The following is a 24,958-nucleotide window of genomic DNA, read 5'->3' as shown; positions in this document are numbered from 1 at the left end:
AATCTTAATTTTTAACTTACTTATATATTTGGTAACTTGTTCTAATTTTGAGTCCACCTTTGATGAAGTTGATCATATTTTCATCCTGAAAACAATTCAATTACATAATTAGATCATTTAACAAATGATTCTTAGACTGTCCCCACAGCTGTATAGCTGCATGATTAGAACAAAACACTATCTTTTGAGGACATGATTTTTAAATTAAAATATTCTTCTTGCTTTACATATGAAATGCCTTTTTTGTCATCTTTCTTCCAACTTAGAAGACAAAAAAAGGAACAATTTTTAAATCCTTGCATAACTTTAAGGATGTAACTAAGAAAGTAACCCTCACCAATTTGGGGCCATAGTTAGTCCAAACCTACTTTGATAAATATCAACTATGAGCAATTTTCTTTTAGGTTCAATGGAGGACTTTCCTGTCTGTCATATTCCAAGTAATGGGATTATGGTTCTTCATTAGGGGGTACTTTAGCAGGCTGTCTATTTAGAATTGTGAATTTCATTTGTATACATTTCCAGACCAAAAATGACTGATCTGGAGTCTAAATTTGTTATCAGTTCAGTTCAGTTCAGTTCAGTCGCTCAGTCGTGTCCGACTCTCCGCGACCCCATGAATCACAGCACACCTATCACTAGCATGAAATTTTGTTTGGGAATTTTGTTTGTTCTCTTTGCCTGATGGTCATCAACCATGCAACTGAGACAACTGGCCTAAATGAATGACCTTTTTAGGGTGAGCATTCTAGGATTCTAAGAGTCTCTTAATAAAGTATATAAAATAACTGCTTTAAAGATGCTACTCTTATAGATGGTGCTAATGGAGAATGCTTTTCTAACCCATTAATAACAGAAACATGCTCTGGTATTTATCTCCTGTGCGCTTGAGCATCCTTCCGAAGCCAGAGAAAAACTGATTTTAGCTTGTTAATTTCATCACTTAAATACTTTTTAAATTATTAAAAGAATCAATAAATGTAAAATTCACTATGCAATTTAAATGCCCATTTTCTGATTTGAAGGTAGCTTACAGTTACACAAGTTCCAATAGTGGCCAGGAAAGAATTTCTTAAATTGGAATAAAATCTGCTTCAAATAAGAATATTTAATGATTCACCAAACATTTGCTGAATGCCTATTTTATAGCAGGCACCTAATTGCGAAATGAGACAAAAGCAAACTCAAGACGCTAAGGGATGGAGACATGCATACACGGATGGAAACAGCACAAAGGTGGGCTGGGATGTGAAGAGGTCCAAAAAGCTTCCTGGAAGCATCAGTGCTTGAAGCATTTAAAAAAAAAAAAAAAAAGATTAGGAAACAACCAGATGAAGGAAGAGAAGGCAGATATGAATTTTGCAAGCAAAAAGAAAAAAACCTTTCAGGGGAAAGGCAAGGAAGCATTAAAGATCATGGTGTGCTTGGCTAGGCCACCTGTGCTTATGTAACACAGCACTGCTGCAGAAATCTATTTCAAAGAAGGGAATGACTAAGGAGCAAGAAAGCTACTCACACTGGTGCCACTCAAGGACGCCACCAGCAGGCGAGGATGTCGGTCAGAGGGGAGTAGGGAACTGGGAGAGATGCCAGCTGAGTTTTAAAAAGCCTTCCCCATTTGTGATATTCTGACACAGAACCACTGCCATCGTCAATGAGGGCTACTAAACACTGAAGCCGAGACATGAGCAGGCGAGATGCTCCCCTTGGAGTGGGTGCACGATTGCGCAACGGAGAGTGAGCTGGAGGGAAGAGAAACTACGGACCAAGGGTCCCCAGGTTGCCATGAAGTCTAGGGAGGCGCTGACGAGCCCCTCACTAGAACAATTATGGTCAGAATAAAGAAGAGATTGGGCTGATAAACCTTCAAAAGGTAAAACAGCACAATCATAAACCTTCAAAAGGTAAAACAGCACAATCATAAACCTTCAAAAGGTAAAACAGCACAATCATAAAAAACCTTCAAAAGGTAAAACAGCACAATCATGGAGGCATGAGGTCGAGGGAAGAGCCGTGGGTATCTCCCAGATATTGAGTTACAAGCCTCTAAACATTTTTTTTAAACCCTTGAATCAAAGATTTTACTGTCAAATTCCCACTTGAAAAATGCATTAAAAAAAAAAAAACTGGGGGCCTCTGTGACCAGCCTTATGTATACTAAGGCAGTAAGACTGCTTCAGGAGTCCTAGTATGTAGAGTTTTAGGAAACAGGGTCATAGACCAGATTGATTTAATTTTCCTTAACCAGACTCCAACCTATCAGGTCAGTCAGCCTCCAGAAAAAGAGAAAAGCACTCTCAGTTCGATGTAAGGCACTGAAATTGAGGAAGACTTTCTCCAGCCAGGAGTTGAATTTCTGCCCCCTTACCATCTCCACCCCACTTCTACCCCACTGTATCCATCACCGCCACCTGTGTGGCCACCTGTTAAAATTCGTAATTTTTTTTAGAAGAACTGGAAGTTATAATGACAGGCCAGGTACTGGTGATAAGAAATCCTAGAGGTGAAATTTAAATGCCCCTGAGAAAAAGAGTCATTGTTTTGTTTAGTGACTTCTTTCAACTGCTCTTCCAAAAGAAGAAATAAAAGGGGATGAGAATACAAATAGCAGGGAAATAAAATCTGAGGTCTGCATGCATAACTGAGCTTTGCTGAAGCATCTGGCACAAGAAGGAACAGCCAAAGATGCTGAAGCCAGTCAGCCCTGTGTGCAGCCCTCCACCATTAGCAAGCGCACAGAGGCATAACCTCACAATTCTCACACAGAGAAGCATCCAGAAATTAGGTGTGGGAGGTGAAAACAGCTTCTTTAAAAGGCAGTGGTTCCCAACAGACTGAATTTCAAAACAGCGTCTTTTAGGTGCATTTGAGTAGGAAAAAAAAAGATCCCCCAGAGTCTTCTTTCAGCCAAAGTTTACGAGCAATAACAAATATCTCTCATTATAACTCTAAGTCAAAAGATCCAAAGTATGGACACAGAATGAGCCTCATTTTTTTCCCTGTCATACTTAGCAGGCTTCCCAGTGACACTGATGCTAAGCCAAATATTCGTTACCTGAACAAATGTGAGGGCTGCTTTCTGTAGGAGGCACTCGGCATAACAGATTTCAGCATGCATTTCCTCTATTAAAAACAAATAAAAGTATATTAAGGAAAATCCCACACCCACAGTAATTGCTCTGAGATATTCAGAAAAGACAGATAGATAAATGAGCCCAGAGGAGACATAAAAACCTAGGTTGCTTCGTGATTGCATAGAAGTGGAATGATGACCTCAGTTCTCAAGGGCTCAGCAAGATTTTTCCAGAATGTGTGAAATGCTTTGGGGAAGTCATCTTTGGCACGATCCACATATAACTGACAAGAGTCAGGCCCTTGGTGTCAGAGACCCAAACTCAGCTCACAGGAGGAAACCAAAATGGAAAAGCACTTTTTGGGAAAAAAGAAAACCACTCGTTTTTTTTAACTTAATGGGAAACTTCAAGTCGACCACAGGGATGCATTGAAAAACTAACTTGAATATACTAATTCTAACATCAAAAATATTATGAAGGCATGATGGTCATGACAATGGTTAGGCACACTATCAACTTGAAGAGAAAGCAGTAATTCCTGAGGATTCTAGGAAAAAGAACTGGCCTGCATGTCCAACTCATGAGTCCTCATTCAGGGAAGACTTGATGTAAAAAAGTTAGCACTAACACAGTTTGGGGCTATCTGCTTTGTGCATGTGTGCATGTGGGTATGTGTGTCTGTTTTCAGCTGCACTACACGTAGGATCTTAGTTTGCTAACCAAGGATCGTACCCACAGCCGCTGCATTGAAAGCATGGAGTCTTAATCACTGGGCCACCACAGAAGTCTCAATTTGAGGCTACTTGGATCACTGAGTATCTAGTGCAGGAACAAGGCACTCACAAGAGGGCTACATAAAACTATGTCTGTATCCCCTGGACACATAGAGTGCCCCCAAACACGTGCCCCCAAACACGTGGCCGATCGTCCTACATAGTTCATGATACCTGTAGAGACGGGAGGGAGGAATCTTTGCTTTTTGTATTTTTTGTATAAACAAAATCAGCAATTTACTGTTTTATCCATAGGATACAAATTAGTGTGTTATTTATTTAACACACTAGTAATTAATTGGGGTAATTAACAGCCTGGATTGTAGGAAAGGCCCTGCCACATACTAGTTACAGAACCTTGTGCAAGCTACCCTCCCTCCCTCTGCTGGGCTCCTCATTCTTCAAGACCAGCTAATGACATCTCTATTTCAAAGCTGAAGAATTCAAGGGCTGCCTGTAGAGTCACTATGCAGAGTAAGCCTTCAGTATGCATCAGCTACTTCCACTAAGATTACTCCCCTTGGCCGATGTCATGCTTTTTGATAAAACTTCAAAAAGTAGCACATTTTTACATGATGCAAGTAACTGAAAAACAGGATATTTCCGTGTTGATGGGATGATGTTGAATCTAACTGGATAAGACCTAGCGCTTTATTTCTTTCACTTACACACACAGGACACCTCCCCTCAACACACACATACACACACACACACACACACACACACACACTTTGTTCTCACAAACTGGTTCTCCTTCCTGCCATGCTCATGTTCCAAAGGTTGACTGACAAAGAAGCAACAGTGCAATAAAGATCTTCCAACAGCACGTGTTAGATGGAGCCAAACCCACGACAGGCCAAATTTGAGGAGCTGCGGCCAGCGCACATTCTGGCAACATTAACAGCCAGGGTCTCCATCCTTCAGAACGCCTCACTTTAAAGGGTGCCCCCTGGATTTTCTCAGTGGGTTCAGTGGGAGAAAAACAGGTGGCTTTTACAGAGTCATTTGAACATCCTCTTCCCAGGGAAACTTGTAACAAAGTAGGAACTTTCAGCAATTACTCCCTTTGGAAGCCTGCTCAGTCACCCAGACGGCTGGCTTGGGGCATGTGTTGAGGAGGTGGTGAAGTTGCCGCTGGGCGAGAACCAGCTCCAGCAGAGAGCCGGAGCAGAGCCCTGCGTGGCACGGCCGATGGTGCGCATGTGGCAAGGCCGATGGTGCGCCTCCGGCTGAAGCACAGGGTGTGCACAGGGAGGTGTGGGCTATGAGCCTGGAAAGGAAGTCGGGGCTAAATGAGGGATGACCTTGAATATCCGAATCTGGGCTTCATTCAGCAGGCAATGGTATTTCAGCAAAAACAGAAATGAGACCTTTCTTAAATAAAAACAAGACTTTTCTGATAAAACAAGGAAACAACGAGCAGGCTGGGGAAACAACACAAACAGGCCTGAATGAGTTAAGCAATCTTGGTTACTGTCTAGCTGCTACTACTAACAAACACTTGTGGCTAGACTGGTCCTTTACAAAGCTAAATAAAGCTAATTACTCTCTGACTCCATATGGATTATGAATTATACTCTGCACCTGGCCTTCTTCTCCCCACACACCCTTGTAGCATTCTTCCTTTCAGAAAGGAGGTCACAGGCTTAGAACTTCTGAAAAGATCAACCCCAGTTACTGAGTTACCTGATGCCAGCTGTGTTCATTTTGAAATTTTGCAAAAGAAAAAAAAAAGCAAGCAAGACTTTCCTTAGGATATAAAGCCTCTCCTTATTTCTGAGGAAATGGGGCACGGTTCTTAAGGCACTAATCCACTTGTGTTTCCCCTCTGACCTGCAAAGGTTTCTCCTCCAAACTCTGTCTCTGAATTTCTATTTGGCATTGGTGGACAGGGAGCCAAGATTTTGGCATCAATGGTGAGACTTTGCAGAGATCTGAGCAGAGGGGTAGATGGATCAGAGTTAAGCCAAAGATGGACAAATCAAAGAGAAGCAAAAAGGACATAACACGAAGGCAGAGCTAAAAGGCAAGAAAGTTTGAACTGTATATTTTATGTATAATGAATCTTTGAATTAAATCCCTTTTACAGCCTAAGAACTGCATACAAACATGTGTTTCTAAAGACAATTTGAAAGCCATTTAATATGCCAGCCATGAGAAGAATGGGTGTGCCCCATTTTCAATCCACAAAAAGTTTAATTAAATATCCTTACCCCTACAAACCAGCCACTCAAGGATAGAAATGGAAATTACCTATAGGAAAAACAAATTGCACACTAAATCTACAATGTTTTGACATGCTCCCTTGAACACAAAGTCTGTTTGGATTGCAGCGACAGCCAAATTCATTAGGAATAAATGCAACTTAATTTATAAAAGTCTTATCTCTTCACTCGGATTGATTTATATTAGGCAGCCCTTAGCTCTCAAAACTAGACATTTGGCATTTACAAGTAGGTACCTACCAGAACATCTCTTAATTATAAATTCCTTAGTTCACTGAAGGAAATATCTTCATTATGCCGTGAAGTGTTAGCTAAGCATGCGTTCAGACACAGAAGTCTAAATAAACCTTATTTCAGAATAATTAAAGTCACAGACTGATGTATTTTCATAATTTTTAAATTGGGATCTTATTTTTTTGAGCAGTTTTAGGGTCATGGGAAAATTGAGGGGACAGTAGAGAGATTTCCCATATGTCCCTTGCTCCCTGGCTCCCCGCAACATGCACAACCTCACTATGATCAACATGCTCTCCCAAGTGGCACGTTTGTTACAACTGGTGAAGCTCCACTAACATAATTCTGCCATAGTTCTCATTAGGGTTCACCCCTGGTGCTGTACATTCCATGGGTCTGGACAAATGTATAATGACATGTATTTAATCATTATGATTTCACTGCCCTAAAAAACGCTCTGTATTCCACCTAATCATTCCTCCACCCCATCCCCTGGCAACGACTGATCTTTTTACTGTCTCCACAGTTTAGCCTTTCCCAGAATCTTACATACTTAGAATCACACAGGAGGTAGCCTTTTTCAGATGGGTGTCTTTCACTTAGGAATATGCATTTAAGGTTCCCCCGAATCTTTTCATGGCTTGATAGCTCATTTCTTTGTAGCACTGAATAATATTCTACTGTCTGGATGTACCAGACTTCATCCATTCACCAAGTGAAGGACAAGTTTTGGCTATTCTGAATAAAGCTGCCATAAATATTTCTTTGCAGATTTTTGTGTGAACACAAGTTTTCAGCTGCTAGGTTTATAAGAAACTATCATACCATCTTCCAAAGTGGCTGCACTATTTTGCACTTTGCCTGGCCACGGATGAGTGTTCCTGTCCTTCCACATCCTCACCATTTCTTGGTCTCTGTGTTCTGGATTTTGCACACTGTGCTGCTGTTGTTGTTCGTGTCTGACTCTTCACGACCCCGCAGAGCGCAGCATGCCAGGTCTCCCTGTCCCTCACCATCTCCTGGACATTGTGTAGTGGTATCTTATTACTGTTTACTTTCTAATACTTCTAAATATGCCATGCCTAAAGACAGAATAAGGAGATAAGAACACAGTATCATCTATTTTTAAGATGTCTAACACAGAAATAATTCAGCATTTCCTTCACCCACATGTGAAAACATTTCATGCCTGTTTCTACCCACCAGCAGAAGTTGCGGGGAAGAGAGGAAACAACTGTGGCTTAGGGAAAGGCAGATCAGGTTTGAATACCGCTCTGCTAGGTGGGTAACCTTGGACCATTTGTCTAATCTCCCTGATCCTCAGTTTCTAGTCTATAAAAAGGAGGTTACACAGGGTGGACTTCCCCGGTGGCTCAACAGTAAAGAATCTGCCTGCCAATGCAGGAGACACAGGAGACACAGGTTTGATTCCTGGGTCAGGAAGATGGCCCTGGAGGAGGAAATGGCAACTAACTCTAATATTCTTGCCTGGAGAATCCCAAGGACAGAGGAGCCTTGCAGACTACAGTCCACAGGGTCACAAAGAGTTGGAGATGACGGAGCGCACGCACGCACACACACACAAACACACACAATGAGCCCAAGTTTTCCAAAGTCCATAGCAAGTTGATAATATTCTTCTAACAAAGCAAAGAAAACTTTACAATGAAACACACTAAAAAATGTTTCTAGCACAGACTCAACCACTAGAAATGATGGACAGCATTATCCAGAATTGCTCTTGCCTTAACTGGCCACAGCTACTTTGACAATTTCGTGTTACCTCCTCCAGAGAACTATTCTGACAATGACAGCACAGGCACAAGTGCTCCTCAGATGACAGAGGCTTTGTTAGACATTGGCCACATTTGAAGGATATTTTCTCTCCTATAGGAGTATTGCAATGCTCCTTTCTTATAAACCATTCTGACTAAAGCATAATGCTAACATAACAGGACTCATCATGGAACCTCTGCCCTAATCTCTGTGGGAACATCAAGGAAATAGCAAAAGGAGTCAATTTCTCCCAGCCATCTGATCAACATGCTAAAGATATGCTGGATTCTAATAGTCCTAAATGTTCATTCCTGAATTCTAGTAGTCCTAAATGTCGACAAACCAAACATTTTCTATAGTGTAAAACATCATCATTATTTTAAAGGTATCCAAATTACTGACCTTGAGAAAAAAATTAATAGCTTACAGAAAAACAGAAACTCTCACACATGGATGAGAAGACTATAAACTGACTTAATTCTTCAGAGAAAAATTGGTAATATCTATAAATGTTTTCTATTTTCAAACCCTCAGTCCCAGTAACTCCACTTTTAGCAATCTATCCTATGAAATACTAGCAAAAATGCATGAAGTTATAGGTATAAGAATTTTAGGACAGCATTATTTTGAATAGTGAAAAAAACAATGTAACTGTCCTTTGATACAGAAAAATGAATTTATGGTATTTGTCCCAATGAATGCTACATGGTTATTAAGTAGAATGAAGTACAATTTATATGTGTTGACCTGGAAAAAGTCAATGTCAAAAATCACATTGTAGCACATGTATCACATGCTTCTATACTTGCAAAAAATGAATAATAATGAATTACTATAAAAATTTTATGTATATATTCTGCATATATTTGTATATGTACAGAGAAGAGTGTGCAAGGCAGGAAAACCAACTGCTAACAGTGGTTACTTCTGGAGGGTGAGTAATGACGGGGAAGAGAAAAAGACATTCCATTTACTTATATTATTCACTTAAATGTTGAATTTTATGAGCATGACCATGTTTTAATTTTTCAAAGGAAGGAAAATACCCAATCTTTTAAATGCCCCTTACCTTCAGTCAGCTGTTCCAAAGATCCTCTTGAAAGAAGACTTGAGAAAGACTCTACAACGGTGCATTTCTTCCTGTATCTGCACAAAATAAGTAGAAGAGATGAGAAGTAGAAAGAAAAAAGTAATAAATTAAGCTCATTTTCATTTCACATCCATTTCAGTTGTAATCACACCAAACGGTCACCAGAAACAGAACTCTAAACCCTGAGAGCACCATTTTGAAACCTGCACACCCAGTTCCCAGCACTGGCACCCTGTGGGCATTTAATCCAAGCTTACTGAACATGTTTATGTGTGTGAACAAACCTACACATAACAGTCAATACTGGGAGCTTCCCTGGTAGCTCAGTTGGTAAACTGCATGCAGTGCAGGAGACCCAGGTTCAATCCCTGGGTCAGGAAGATCCTGGAGAAGGAAATGGCAACCCATTCCAGTATTCTTGCCTGGAGAACCCCATGGACAGAGCAGCCTGGCCAGGGTACAGTCCACGGGGTCGCAAGAGTCAGACACGACTTAGTGATTAAACCAAACCAACAGTCAATACTAACTCAGTCATGCCCCTTCCCTGATCTCTGTGGCTACAATCAGTGTTTTTGTGGTTAAGGGTCACTTTGCCACTGGTTACGAATGGTGTTAGAGTGCAGAGTTTGGAAACTCTCTTCATTTGAGGGGCTAGAAACATAATTACAAGAGGGCATAATTTCAGTGTTAAAATTCACCAAGGCTAATTAACAGCTTCTGCTAGAGCCTTCATATACACACAAAACTGAAACTCCATGTCATTTTCACCACGCAAAACTGTTCAAATATGGCCATTTAGGCAAATAAAAGACCCGCTTCTGCATTTACAGCATTTCCCACATAAAATCGCTCCTTGGTGTACCAGGCCAACATGTAGTACCTAATCTCTCCACCAGGGGGACCCCAAGAGATGCTTGCTACTAAACCCACTGAAATCCTCAGCACTTTTCCATAGCTCAAATATCAAAAAGAAAAGAGTAAGGTATAGATGTCATGTGCTCAGTCACACCAGCAGCATAGGATAATTCCTTAGGGGAAATATTTTTAATCTCTCATAAAAGGACAGGAGGCCAGGAAGCTTTGATGCTGTGAGTCCTTTTCTATAACCATGGCCAACCTCCAACAGAGCTCTCAGTGAAGCCAAGTACATCCATTCTGTCACACAGACAGAAAGGTTTTTAGGCGTATCTCAAGTATTTAATTACTCAGCTCATACTTTTGGCAGGTTTGTAAGGCGTCCTTCATGGCAGAAATGCCGTTTTGGATGTCCTGTTGCTCGAAGGTCATGACGGCCTGCAACACCACAATGGTACTGTAGCCCAAGGCATGGTACATGCTCTCCTTAGCCCTGGGAAGAACATGGAAATGACTGCATGTCAATTCAACTGAAAAGCATTCAGGTCTCATCTGACAATAACCACAAGAAATTCTAGTTCATCCAAGGCATGACTTTCACAGTAACGACTTTGACTCCTGCACCACGATCACTGAAATAACGTGGACTACGAAAGACATGCCCAAAAAAACTCAAGCACTGGGGACTTTCCAGTTCAAGTCCAGGCAGGTAGCAGGAAACTTGCCAGGTTGAAGCAGAAAGTGACATATGCTTTTCCCTGTTTGAGCACAAGGGGGCAGCTTGCTGATTCATTTCTTAGAAAATGCTTCTGCGCAATCCTAATTTTTCCCAGTTGTGCAAGAAGCAGTCCTTAGCTCTGAAATAAGTGTAAAATAAAAGCCATTGAAAATATATTTTGTGACACAGAAATTATGAAAGATAAGGCTTGTTTAAAAACATCCCCTCCCTTCTCCCAGGCAGAGGCCATGAGGAAGCAAGATTTGGGCAACCAGACAGGTCAGCCACAAAGGGCCCAGACAAAAATTCATGGTAGACCTCTTACCAAATCTCACCTCATTATCTTGGAATCCTGATTAAAGTTCTTGATGATTCATATTATCATTAAGAACTGCTTCAATTCTTAAGGACATTTAGTCTGAACGGATGGCACAAACCAGACTCTCAGGCAGTGAAAACCTCACTATCTCTTTCCTCAAAACTTCTCAAGCTACCTTCATTAGTTAATTATAAGATTTACAATATTAATGTGTGGTTTTGTTTTTAATTAAAATACAATATACAACAGCCTGCTGCTCTGCAAAACAAATACAATCCACGTTATTCCTTCCCCACCAGAAAGAGTCTAAACATCCTTTCAGAATCTGCAGTTAGTCCCAAACAGTGAGGGCACTGCTGATTCAGAAAAGAAAACAAACAAACAATATGCAAGGAATAAGAGCAACCCAACCTAAATCAGTAATTGTAGTTTTCAAACGGCACCTTTTAAAAAAAAAATTCTGTATTGAAGTATAGTTGATTTACAAGGGCTTCCCCAGTGGCTCGGGGGTAAAGAATCCGCATACAATGCAGGAGCCACAGAAGACTTGGTTCCATCCCTGGGTTGGGAAGATCCCCTGGAGGAGGAAATGGCAGTCTACTCCAGTATTCTTGCCTGGGAAATCCCACAGAGGAGCCTGGTAGCTACAGTGCCTGGGGTCGCAAAGAGCTGGACACGACTGAAGGGCCTTAGCACACAGCACACATGCATAGTTGATTTACGATGCTACATAATTCTCACATTTCAAACCAAAAGCTTTTCCAACAGGAATAAAAAGTATTTGAGTGGGAAAAAAAAAAAAAAACATGCTTTACAGTGAAACATTCAGAAAGATCAGAGGATATAAAACTAGACTAAATATAAGATCACGGTGTTTACTTTCATTCCATATTATGACCAGCTGCGTGTCAGTGGAAAAGGGAAAAAGGAGACTTTCGAATAGAAAACACAGGAGACAGGCAGGAAGAATAAGAGAGGGAAATAAGGAGAGGATGGCTGGCAGAGAGAGGAGGAGGGAGAGAGGAAGACAGATGGACGCAGAGACAGAAGGTCATCTGAAGGACAGACAGAGATCCGAAGGACTAAAGAAGACAGAGGGGAAAGGCGGCAACAGGCAAGGGAGAAAACGTGAGTGCTGGATGGAGACGGCACTGGCACCTTCCTTAGACCAGGGGCTTCACCATCTATTGCTGTCTGTTCCCAACCTCTGAAATGCTAACCGACTGCAACTCATCTAAACCTCAGAATTACCACGGCCTCAGGAGGCACGTTACTTTAAGTCCCCTACGTAAGAACCTTTAAGTTGAGAACTTTCAAAGATTCAAATGTGCGTTCTGTCAACGCCAGGAATCAGTAAAATGTCAGCTTGCCCTCCATCTCCTACTGCTGATGATCCTGTAGCTCTGTCACTGCCCACCTCCTCTCCCCCTCCAGTCAGGAACGCTTCTTGCCTGTTCCCTGGATGCCGGCCCCAGTATGCCAGCTGTTGCACTGTACTGGACTACTGTACTTTTCAAGGTATTGTACTGGAAAGTTAAAAATGTTTTATTTTGGGGGGGATTTTCATATATTATTTGTGTGAAAGTATAAATGTATTACAGTACAGTATTATATAGCCAATTGTGTTAGTTGGGTACCTAGGCTAACTCTGTTGGACTTACGAACAAACTAGACTTACAAACACGCTCTCAGAACGGAATCTGTCTGTGTGCAGGGGACTTACTGTAATTTCCAAGAACCAAAGTCAATGACCAGAGTCAGTCACGTCACCCTCCCCACCCTACTGACTCCCCAAAGGAAAGAGTCCCACTCCTGTGCCCACATGGTAACCGTCTTGAAATTATTACATGAGGTCTAAGTTTCATCCAGGTCAGTGACTGTGTTTGAAGGCATGAGGTAAGCTTATTTCTGTCAAACTCTAGTCACACTAAACAGATGGGCACTAGGGTCAAAGTGAGGCCTAGGAACAAGGGTAAGCACAGGTTTTCCTGCCACATCATCAGAATTGATAGGTACTATTCAGTGAAATGGGGCTTCCCAGGTAGCTCAGTGGTAAAGAACCTGACTGCTGATGCAGGAGATGCGGGTTCAATCCACAGGGTTGGGAATATCCCCTGGAGGAGGAAATGGCACCCCAGTCCAGTATTCTTGCCTAGGAAATTCCTTGGACAGAAGAGCCTCATGGGCTACAGTCCATGGGGTCACAAAGAGTCGGACACGACTGAGCCTGCGTGTGAGCACTGTTAATTGAAATGAAACTGATTTATCACATAAATCAGGAGTCTCAAGAATATTTTCATTATCTTGAATTTCTTTTTAGCCTCCAAGATCAGCATATTTTAGTTCTTCCCATATCCATTTCAAAGGAAACTTTTCTCAACCATATTTAAGTTCAGAGGAATACCCATAAAAATATTTCACTGAAGAAAACCAAATGAAGCTCTACAAAACTAATAAGATGACATTATTTGAACAAGTATAGAAAAAGACAGGAGAAAGAATCAGAAATGCTCTAATGATTAAAGTTGACAAGATCGGTTTGTCAACTGGATATTAAAACCAATCAAAAGTCTCAACCAAATTAGCTTATAAATATTTAGATGGAAATGCAGAAAAATTAACTGAAAAGTATGACATCAGAGACAGGATCATCAAAAACATATGAGAAACATATTTTATACAAAAGAAAATTAATTACCATGGTCGAAGCAATTCTAAGGCATCTGTAAATTTGTTACTTAGAAATAAGTTCAATGCCATTGCACATTCTTCGAGGCCACTCCTAAGATCCACCTTAGCTGATAGTGACCTAAAGATCAAGAAAAAAAAAAAAAAACAGAATTTTTACAGTTTTTACTTGTAGCAAGTTATCACAGGGAGTGTGTGGGTATGTACACTTTGGAGACAAAAAAACAAGAATTCTAACTCTGCCTCTTACTAGTTATGTCTTTAACCCTTGAAACTTGACTTTCTCATCTGTAAAATGGGAACACTACCACCGATTGGGACTGTTTCAAGAATGGAACCAATTGACAATTAATGCTCACAGCAGGCACTTAATAAATGATTAATTACCCCCATCACTCCAAAAACCACAAGCATAGGCACTATCTCTATTCATGAGGGGAAGCAGAGGTTATTTTGTCTTAGTTTGATTATGTAGGGATAAGAATGTGCTTCAGGCTTCCCAGACAGTGGTAAAGAATCTACCTGCCAGTGCAGGAGACTCAGGTTCGATCCCTGGGTCAGGAAGATCCCCTGGAGGAGGAAATGGCAACCTACCCCAGTATTCTTGCCTGTGAAGTCCCATGGACAGAGAAGTCTGGTGGGCTACAGTCCATGGGTTCACAGAGTTGGAATGACTGACCATGCACACACGCACTCAAGAATGTGGTTGGTGGAAAATTGCATTGTCCAAAATCTAAAGAAGACTCCACCAGGTTATTTGTTTCTGCTTCCACAGGAGCTATCTTACAGCTTTGTAAATTATATATAACTGATAGCAAAGAAAATAACTGTTGTCTACAGATCTGTGTTTAAAGAGAGACAACAGGCCCAAGATGGAGTCACTTACGCTAGACTCACCAGGATGTAACCAATCAGTTTCAATCTTCTCCAAGAATGTGACCTATAACCAGCCAACCTGGAATATCCTGAGCAGCACTAGGAAATCCACTGAAAGGCCCCTCGTACTCCCCCATAGGAGAAACCTAGCCTAAAACAATGCATTCTTGGCTAATAACTTCCTTCTTTCCTGTTTCCTCTCTGGCTTGAAAAACCTTTACTTTCCAGCAGGCTGAAGGAGTTCATTTCAACTGCTAGTTGGGATTCTGCACAATTCACAAACAGTTTAACAAAGACAATTAGATCTTCAAATTTCCGCTATTGAACTTGTTATTTAACACATGTAAATTCTGTCCCAGCCTTGAATTGACTTCCTGCCTCCACTATGGAAGAAGCCAGTTTTGCCTGAATTTGCACATTCATTTCAACATTCCTTTCAGTTCAGTTCAATTGCTCAGTCGTGTCTGACTCTCTGTGACCCCATGAACTGCAGCACACCAGGCCTCCCTATCCATCACCAACTCCCAGAGTCCACCCAAACCCATGTCCATCGAGTCAGTGATGCCATCCAACCATCACATCCTCTGTCATCCCCTTCTCCTCCTGCCCTCAATCTTTCCCAGCATCAGGGTCTTTTCAAATGAATCAGCTCTTCGCATCAGGTGGCCATAGAATTGGAGTTTCAGCTTCAACCTCAGTCCTTCCAATGAACACAGGACTGATCTCCTTTAAGATGGACTGGTTGAATCTCCTTCCAGTCCAAGGGACTCTCAAGAGTCTTCTCCAGCACCACAGTTCAAAAGCATCAATTCTTCAAAACTCAGCTTTCTTTATAGTCCAACTCTCACATCCATACATGACTACTGGAAAAACCATAGCCTTGAATAGACAGAACTTTGTTGGCAAAGTAATGTCTCTGCTTTTTATATGTTGTCTAGGTTGGTCATAAGTTTCCTTCCAAGGAGCAAGCGTCTTTTAATTTCATGGCTGCAGTCACCATCTGCAGTGATTTTTAAGCCCAGAAAATAAACTCAGCCATTGTTTCCCCATCTATTTCCATGAAGTGATGGGACTGGATGCCATGATCTTAGTTTTCTGAATGTTGAGCTTTAAACCAACCTTTTCACTCTCCTCTTTCACTTTCAAAAAGAGGCTCTTTAGTTCTTCTTCACTTTCTGCCATAAGGGTGGTGTCATCTGCATATCTGAGGTTTCTGATATTTCTCCCAGCAATCTTGATTCCAGAATGTGCTTCTTCCAGCCCAGCGTTTCTCATGATGTATTCTGTATATAAGTTAAATAAGCACGGTGACAATATACAACCTTGACGTACTCCGTTTATTATTTGGAACCAGTCTGTTGTTCCATGTCCAGTTCTAACTGTTGCTTCCTGACCTGCATACAGGTTTCTCAAGAGGCAGGTCAGGTGGTCTGGTATTCCCATCTCTTTCAGAATGTTCCACAGTTTCTTGTGATCCACACAGTCAAAGGCTTTGGCATAGTCAATGAAGCAGAAATAGATGTTTTTCTGGAACTCTCTTGCTTTCTCCATGATCCAGTGGATGTTGGCAATTTCATCTCTGGTGCCTCTGCCTTTTCTAAAACCTGCTTGAACATCTGGGAGTTCACGGTTCACATATTGCTGAAGCCTGGCTTGGAGAATTTTGAGCATGACTTTACTAGCGTGTGAGATGAGAGCAATTGTGCGGTAGTTTAAGCATTCTTTGGCATTGCCTTTCTTTGGGACTGGAATGAAAACTGACCTTTTCCAGTCCTGTGGCCACTGCTGAGTTTTCCAAATTTGCTGGCATATTGAGGGCAGCACTTTCACGGCGTCATCTTTCAGGATTTGAAATAGCTCAACTGGAATTCCATTACCTCAACTAGCTTTGTTCATAGTGATGCTTCCTAAGGCCCACTTGACTTCACACTGCAGGATGTCTGGCTCCAGGTGAGTGATCACACCATCGTGATTATCAGCATTCATTTACTCCATATAAATTTGTGCTGTTTTGATATCGCCTTCGAATCTATTTTAACATCTGCCCAGTTCCCTCCCTGATTAATGACTTAAGCAGAATTTTTAACATCTGTTCATGTTTACATCTGTGTGGGTCATAATTTTACCCTTTTTAGAACATCATGTAAACTACTTATGATTGATAGAAAGTCTGCTCTTTAAAACAAGAGCCATCTCTAACGTGTTGCAGAGAAGCCAATTTGGACTCCATGTTGGTAACTGTTTCTTTGACTTGCTTTTTCATTGTTTTTGTTATTATAATCACACATAGTAGCCTGCCTCAGAGGACCCTGCCCCTCTGCCTGATTGTAAACTAAAGAGCCTTTGTTCAGCTCAGAGAGATAATCTGACTCTGCCCACCTGTGAAAGGAAGGGATTAACACACTCCTTCCAAAGGCTGACCCTTCCAGTTTTGCAAAACTGAAGATTCTTTTTACTTTACTTCTTCACTGTCTCTCCCTCTACATTCTGTCCTTTGACTTTAGTTCTTCATATGCTTCTCTCTTTCTCTCCCAGATTTAATAAAAAGAACCTGGCATCTAGACTCCAAAAAGATGGTTACTTTGAGACACTAATCGGCCATCTCCTCAGTCAGCCAGCTTTCCAAATAAAGTCATTTTTGCCTCAACAACTTGTCTCTCAGAGTCACTGGCGTGTCAAAGCAAGCAGAGTTAGCTTAGACTGGGTGACAAAATGTTTTGTGTAACAAAATAAGTATTTCTTAACAAGAAACTACCTCAGTAAGGAAACAAGCAGTACAATGTTTCATTTCAATGTGCCCAAAGTTGAATTTCTGAGCAACCGGTCCTCTCCATATTCATTTTTTAAGCAAGAAAATAAAATCCCACTTCAGTCACTCATATTCCAGAGCGGGTTTTGAAATTGCTACAGGGAACCACCCACTCTCTGCCCCCAGGGCTTCTCATGCCTGGTTCCTTCTTGTTGTTCAGATATCAGCTCAAAAAGCAGGGAATCAGAGTGCCTTGCTGATCCCAGCCCATCTTGTCTCACTGTTTTGCTTGCTCCATACCACTTCTTCAGTTCAGTTCAGTTCAGTTCAGTCGCTCAGTCGTGTCCGACTCTCCGCGACCCCATGAATCACAGCACGCCAGGCCTCCCTGTCCATCACCAACTCCCGGAGTACACTCAAACTCACGTCCACAGAGTCGGTGATGCCATCCAGCCATCTCATTCTCCGTCGTCCCCTTCTCCTCCCGCCCCCAACCTTTCCCAGCATCAGACTCTTTTCCAGTGAGTCAACTCGTCGCATGAGGTGGCCAAAGTATTGCAGTTTCAGCTTTAGCATCAGTCCCTCCAATGAACATCCAGGATTGATCTCCTTTAGAATGGACTGGTTGGATCTCCTTGCAGTATAAGGGACTCTCAAGAGTCTTCTCCAACACCACAGTTCAAAAGCATCGATTCTTCGGCGATCAGCTTTCTTCACAGTCCAACTCTCACATCCATACATGACCACGGGAAAAACCATTGCCTTGACTAGATGGACCTTGGTTGGCAAAGTAATGTCTCTGCTTTTTAATATACTATCAAGGTTGGTCATAACTTTCCTTCCAAGGAGCAAGCGTCTTTTAATTTCATGGCTGCAATCAGCATCTGCAGTGATTTTGGAGCCCAAAAAAACAAAGTCTGACACTGTTTCCACTGTTTTTCCATCTATTTCCCATGAAGTGATGGGACCAGATGCCATGATCTTTGTTTTCTGAATGTTGAGCTTCAAGCCAACCTTTTCACTCTCCTCTTTCACTTTCATCAAGAGGCCTTTGAGTTCCTCTTCACTTTCTGCCATAAGGGTGGTGTCATCTGCATATCTGAGGTTATTGATATTTCTCCCGGCAATGTTGATTCCAGCTTGTGCTTCTTCCAGCCCAGCGTTCCTCATGATGTACTCTGCATATAAGTTAAATAAGCAAGGTGACAATATACAACCTTGACGTACACCTTTTCTTATTTGGAACCAGTCGGTTGTTCCATGTCCAGTTCTGACTGTTGCTTCCTGACCTGCATACAGGTTTCTCAAGAGGCAGGTCAGGTGGTCTGGTATTCCCATCTATTTCAGAATGTTCCACAGTTTATTGTGATCCACACAGTCAAAGGCTTTGGCATAGTCAATGAAGCAGAAATAGATGTTTTTCTGAAACTCTCTTGCTTTCTCCATGATCCAGCGGATGTTGGCAATTTGATCTCTGGTGCCTCTGCCTTTTCTAAAACCTGCTTGAACATCTGGGAGTTCACGGTTTACATACTGCTGAAGCCTGGCTTGGAGAATTTTGAGCATGACTTTACTAGCATGTGAGATGATGCAATTGTGCGGTAGTTTGAACATTCTTTGGCATTGCCTTTCTTTGGGATTGGAATGAAGACTGACCTCTTCCAGTCCTGTGGCCACTGCTGAGTTTTCCAAATCTGCTGGCATATTGAGTGCAGCACTTTCACAGCATCATCTTTCAAGACTTGAAATAGCTCCACTGGAATTCCATCACCTCCACTAGCTTTGTTCGTAGTGATGCTTTCTAAGGCCCACTTGACTTCACATTCCAAGATGTCTGGCTCTAGGTCGGTGATCACATTATCGTGACTATCTTGGTCGTGAAGATCTTTTTTGTACAGTTCTTCTGTGTATTCCTGCCACCTCTTCTTAATATCTTCTGCTTCTGTTAGGTCCATACCATTTCTGTCCTTTATCGCGCCCATCTTTGCATGAAATGTTCCCTTGGAATCTCTACCACTTCTTACCATCCAAAATATCTTGTGCCTATATTTGTGGACCTGTTGTCTTTGGCTTGGGACTTCCCTGGTGGCTCAGATGGTAAAGCATCTGCCTACAATGCAGGAGACCTGGGTTTGATCCCTGGGTTGGGAAGATCCCCTGGAGAAGGAAATGGCAACCCACTCCAGTACTCTTGCCTGGAAAATCCCAGGAGTGTGGTAGGCTACCATCCATGGGGTAGCAAAGAGTCAGACACGACTAAGCAACTTCACTTTTCTTTCCTTTTGTCTTTGGCTATCTTTTCTCTCTAGGATATAAATGCGAGGAGTTTGTTTTCATTGCTGCTGCACCACAAGGGCCTTTGCTTGTACCTTAAGGGAAGGGAAGTCGCTCAGTTGTGTCCAACTCTTTGCGACCCAATGGACTGTAGCTCACCAGGCTCCTCCATCCATGGAATTTTCTAGGCAACAGTGCTGGAGTGGGTTGCCATTTCCTTCTCCAGGGGATCTTCCCAACCCAGGGATCGAACCCAGGTCTCCCACATTTCAGGCAGACGCTTTATTGTCTGAGCCATCAGGGTACCTAGAACATAGTAACTCTCAGTAAGTAAGTATTGTTGACTCAGTAAGTATTGTTGAGTGGGCAGGTGAGGGGAATAGAAATGCCTCTCTGGGTAGAAACAAAATTCCTCATGCCTGGGACCTGAAAGCATCTCTCCTCCAGGATGGAGAAGACAGGAGACAAGCTCTTGGGAAAGGAGTGAGCTGCGGAGCTCAGAAATTGTGATGGTTAATTTTATACATCAATTTGAATGAGTAAGGGAAGACTCTTGAGAGTCCCTTGGACTGCAAGGAGATCCACCCAGTCCATTCTAAAGGAGATCAGTCCTGGGTGTTCATTGGAAGGACTGATGCTAAAGCTGAAACTCCAATATTTTGGCCACCTCACGCGAAGAGTTGACTCACTGGAAAAGACTCTGATGCTGGGAGGGATTGGGGGCAGGAGCAGACGGGGACAACAGAGAATGAGATGGCTGGATGGCATCACCGACTCGATGGACATGAGTTTGAGTGAACTCCGGGAGTTGGTGATGGACAGGGAGGCCTGGCATGCTGTGATTCATGGGGTCGCAGAGAGTCGGATACGACTGAGCGACTGGACTGAACTGAACTGAACTGAAGGGATGTCTAGATAGCTGGTCCCATACTACTTCTGTGTCTGTGAAAGTGTTTCTGAAAGAGATCAGCCTTAGAATTGGTGAACTGAGTAAAGCAGATGGGCTTCCCCAACATAGGTGGGCATCAGTCGATCTGCTGAAAGCCAAGACAGAACAAAAAGGCAGAGGAAGGGTGAATTCGCGATCTCTTCCCTCTTTGAGCTAGGACATCTATCTTCTGCTCTCCTGTGCTCCTGGTTCCCAGCTCATCGGACTTGGACTGAATTGCACCACTGGCTTTCCTGGTTCTGAAGCTTGTGGAGAGCAGATCCCAGGACTTCTTGGCCTTGATAACCACACAAGCCAATTCCCATAATAAATCAATTTCTTTCCCTCTCCCTTGATCTCTGTCTCTCTTGATATATCTCTCCTATTGGTCTTGTTTCTCTGAGAAACCAACACTAACAAACCTCTCAGGAAGATTCTTCACAAGTAAGTTGCTTAGCACCTCCCATATGAGTCCACCATAGAATTGTGTCAGTGTTACTTCCTCAACGTCTCTTGGATTCATCCTGTGACACCTCCACTATCTGCCAAGTGAGCAGTCATTTGCTGCCTAGGGTCGACAGATTTATCTCTTCCCTCACTTTCTCCCCCGACCTTCCCTCCCTCCCAATTACATCTCTACCTAAAATTCATTCAACTAACATTATGAAGTTCTAACTATGCACCAGGCACTCATCTAGGTTTTAGAATACAACACTGAACAAGATCCACAGGATTCCTGACTGTGGGAGCACTGTCATTCTCCTGAGGAGGGACAGCAGACTGAAGGAGACCAGTAACTAAGATTATCTCAGCCTGCAGTAAGTCATCTGGAAAAGAAACTGCTTGGGGGAGCAGGTGGGATGAGGCGCGACATTACAAAGGATGGTCATGGAAAGCTCTCAAAGAGGGGACATCCGAGTGCTGCAGAATGAAAGCAGACATGGGAATATCTAGGTTGAGGGGGAAAAGCGAGATTCTAAACAGGGGCATGGAGCATGGCAGACAGACAGAGGAAATGAGGATAGAAATCAGGCAGAAACCAGAAGCCACAGGGGCAGAGAAGATGGATTTTACTCTAAGAGCAATTAGCTCTGAAATCCCCACTCCCTTTCTCATTACCCCTTCCCTTCAACCAGTAGGTTTTCCAGCATACCTTTCACCTGTTCTCTTAATTCCACTCCCACCAGATCTCGCAGTACAGCTCATCTTTTGTTACCAGGAAATGGGCTGGAAACAGATACTGGTGCCCGTGCCATACAAACAACCACCTGTGCATCTCAGCTGGCCACACTGGCCCCTGGGGGGATGTACTTGCAAGCCCAGCTTAGAGGGAGAAACAAACGCAGGTGTTTGGCACCTCCCAACACAATGAACTCAACCCTTCTTAGCGCTTTACTAACCTGTTCATGTGAAACTCAGCCTCCTTCCCTCCAGAATATCAGCCCTACCATGTGTTCTACAAGAAATGAACAAGACAGCAAGTGTAACTTCGACTAGAACTTCTCAAAGACATCTTGGGGTCAGTGGTTCTGTCCACTTCCACTGCCACCACATTAGCTGAGAGCATCATTACATGAAGTCTGAATTCTGAAACAGTCTCCAAAAATCCCCCCTAATTCTACTTTGTTTAGGTGGCTCTCAAACTTTAGCGTGCATTCAACTCACCTGGCACTACTAGTAAAGAACCTGCCTGCCAATGCAGGAGACCTAAGAGATGCGAGTTCAATCCCTGGGTCAGGAAGATGCCTTGGAGGAGGAAAAGGCAACCCACTGCAGGATTCTTGCCTGGAGAATCCCATGGACAGAGGAGCTTGGGCAGGCTGTAAGCCCAGGGGTTGCAAAGAGTCAGACATGACTAAAGTGACTTTGTATACACACAACACATCAGAGAGCTTGTTAAAAGATACTGCTTAGCCCCACCACCAGAGTTTCTGACTCAGTAGGCCTGTGGTGGGCCCCGCAAGTTCCCAGACAATACTATTCTGCTTTAATTCACCCAGGATGCCACGCTCAGACTATTCTTCCTAAAACAGATGTTCAGTCATACTTCAAGTGACTGCTCACACTGATCACATAAAGTTCAAACCCTTCTGCCCAGCCCACCACACCTGTCCAATCGGACTAGAGTGACAAGTACTACTATTTGAAAAGAGCCAAGTATCTCCAGTAAGCTCGTGACCATGGCATCCTCCTCCTCAAGCCTGATGTGATGTAAAGAAAACCCCTGGGCTGGCGATCAGAAGTCAACATGGTCATTCTCAAGCTGTAACTTTCAGAAAGTCCCTTCATAACTGCTTCTGTGTGTCCACAGATTTGAAGCGATGACCACAAAACTTAACAAATGTCTGAAACTTTTGTTACCAGTGCCCTTAAGGACACAGATTAATAACTCGAACTCAAAAGAACTTCAGAGTTGCAAGACATTTCAGTTAGCCATGTGCTCCTCTGAGCATCAGGATCCTTCTACAGAAATCCTTCCTGGCTCTTTCAAATTGAAGTATAATCAAAAGAAACCATGGTTGTCAATGCATTTTGTGAGACTAAACAAATGAGAGGAAATATAAACAGGGAGGCAAATGGGCTCATTAAAGATGCTCTGGCCAGGAAATGAGAGGACAGAGCACCAGGAAACAATTCAACACTCCCTGGCTGCAGCACCTTGGGTATGTCACCTGTCATCCAGGACTGCTAGCTCGTGAAATAGAGACTAAAGTCCCTCCTTGACTACCACACGGCTTGGTATGGAGGAGCAACACACTGGGTGTTGGTAGAACAGATAGTCACACGAGGAATAAGTACTACATGAGGTAAGGCACTACTATTTTCTGGGCGGTCTAACTACCCACATACTTGCTCAATTTTGGAACACTGCTCAGCTTTGCAGATGTCCCTCTGGGCTGTTTCACAATAAATTTACAAGTACTTATTTTTACAAATGCATTAGAAAATCTGTTGATTAAAAGGCAGAGTAGGAGTTTTCATTAATTTTTTTTTTTCTAGATTTAGAGTATCTTTTTTTTTTGGTAATTAATTTATTTTTTATTGGAGGCAAATTATTTTACAATATTATATTGGTTGGTTTTGCCATACATTGACATGAATTCGCCCCGGGTGTACATAAGTTCCCCCTCCTGAACCCCCCTCCCACCTCCCTCCTCCCTTTATCCTCCCTCTGGATCATCCCCGCATGCCAGCCCCGAGCATCCTATAACATGCATTGACCCTGAACTAGTGATTCGTTTCACATATGACAACATACATGTTTCAATGCCATTCTCCCAAATCATCCCACCCTCACCCTCTCCCATAGAGTCCCAAAGACTGTTCTATACATCTGTGTCTGTTTTGCTGTCCCGTATACAGGGTTATCATTTGCATCTTTCTAAATTCCATATATATGTGTTAGTATACTGTATTGGTGTTTTTCTTTCTGGCTTACTTCACTCTGTATAATAGGCTCCAGTTTCATCCACCTCATTAGAACTGATTCAAATGTATTCTTTTTAATGGCTGAATAATACTCCATTGTGTATATGTACCAAAGCTTTCTAATCCATTTGTCTGCAGATGGACATCTAGGTTGCTTCCATGTCCTGGCTATTATAAACAGTGCTGCAATGAACATTGGAGTACATGTGTCTCTTTCAATTCTGGTTTCCTCGGTGTGTATGCCCAGGAGTGCGATTGCTGGATCATATGGCAGTTCTATTTCCAGTTTTTTGAGGAATCTCCACACTGTTCTCCATAGTGGCTGTACTAGTTTGCATTCCCACCAACAGTGTAAGAGGGTTCCTTTCTCTCCACACCCTCTCCAGCATTTATTGCATGTAGACTTTTGGATAGCAGCCATTCTGACTGGTGTGAAATGGTATCTCATTGTGGTTTTGATTTGCATCTCTCTGATTATGAGGGATGTTGAGCATTTTTTCATGTGTTTGTTAGCCATCTTTATGTCTTCTTTGGAGAAATGTCTGTTTAGTTCTTTGGCCCATTTTTTGATTGGGTCATTTATTTTTCTGGAATTGAGCTGCCGGAGCTGCTTGTATATTTTGGAGATTAATCCTTTATCAGTTGCTTCATTTGCTATTATTTTCTCCCATTCTGAAGGCTGTCTTTTCACCTTACTTATAGTTTCCTTTGCTGTGCAGAAGCTTTTGATTTTAATTAGGTCCCATTTGTTTATTTTTGCTTTTATTTCCAATATTCTGGGAGGTGGGTCATGGAGGATCCTGCTGTGATTTATGTCGGAGAGTGTTTTGCCTACGTTCTCCTCTAGGAGTTTTATAGTTTCTGGTCTTACATTTAGCTCTCTAATCCATTTTGAATTATTTTTGTGTATGGTGTTAGGAAGTGTTCTAGTTTCATTCTTTTACAGGTGG

General features: G+C 42.4%; 1 protein-coding gene across 3 annotated transcripts in view; it reads right to left on the bottom strand.

Moving 5' to 3' along the window:
• TTC39B (tetratricopeptide repeat domain 39B) overlaps window positions 1-24,958 on the bottom strand; it is a 167,221-nt gene that overhangs the window by 49,809 nt on the left and 92,454 nt on the right. For all 3 annotated transcript variants that reach the window (XM_055428198.2, XM_055428200.2, XM_088837895.1), the window contains 5 exons: window positions 13,763-13,873; window positions 10,389-10,520; window positions 9,152-9,228; window positions 3,056-3,123; window positions 21-85 (listed from right to left, as the gene is read on the bottom strand). In XM_055428198.2, the coding sequence (XP_055284173.1) occupies window positions 21-85; window positions 3,056-3,123; window positions 9,152-9,228; window positions 10,389-10,520; window positions 13,763-13,873 (453 nt within the window). The remainder of the gene's footprint in view (window positions 1-20; window positions 86-3,055; window positions 3,124-9,151; window positions 9,229-10,388; window positions 10,521-13,762; window positions 13,874-24,958) is intronic.

This window comes from Moschus berezovskii, chromosome 7, assembly GCF_049115385.1.
Source record: "Moschus berezovskii isolate FMDL1 chromosome 7, NW_MosBer_1.0, whole genome shotgun sequence".
Taxonomy (NCBI): Eukaryota; Metazoa; Chordata; class Mammalia; order Artiodactyla; family Moschidae; genus Moschus; species Moschus berezovskii.
Note: the sequence above shows the minus strand (reverse complement) of the source record. Positions and strands in the feature narration are given on the sequence as shown.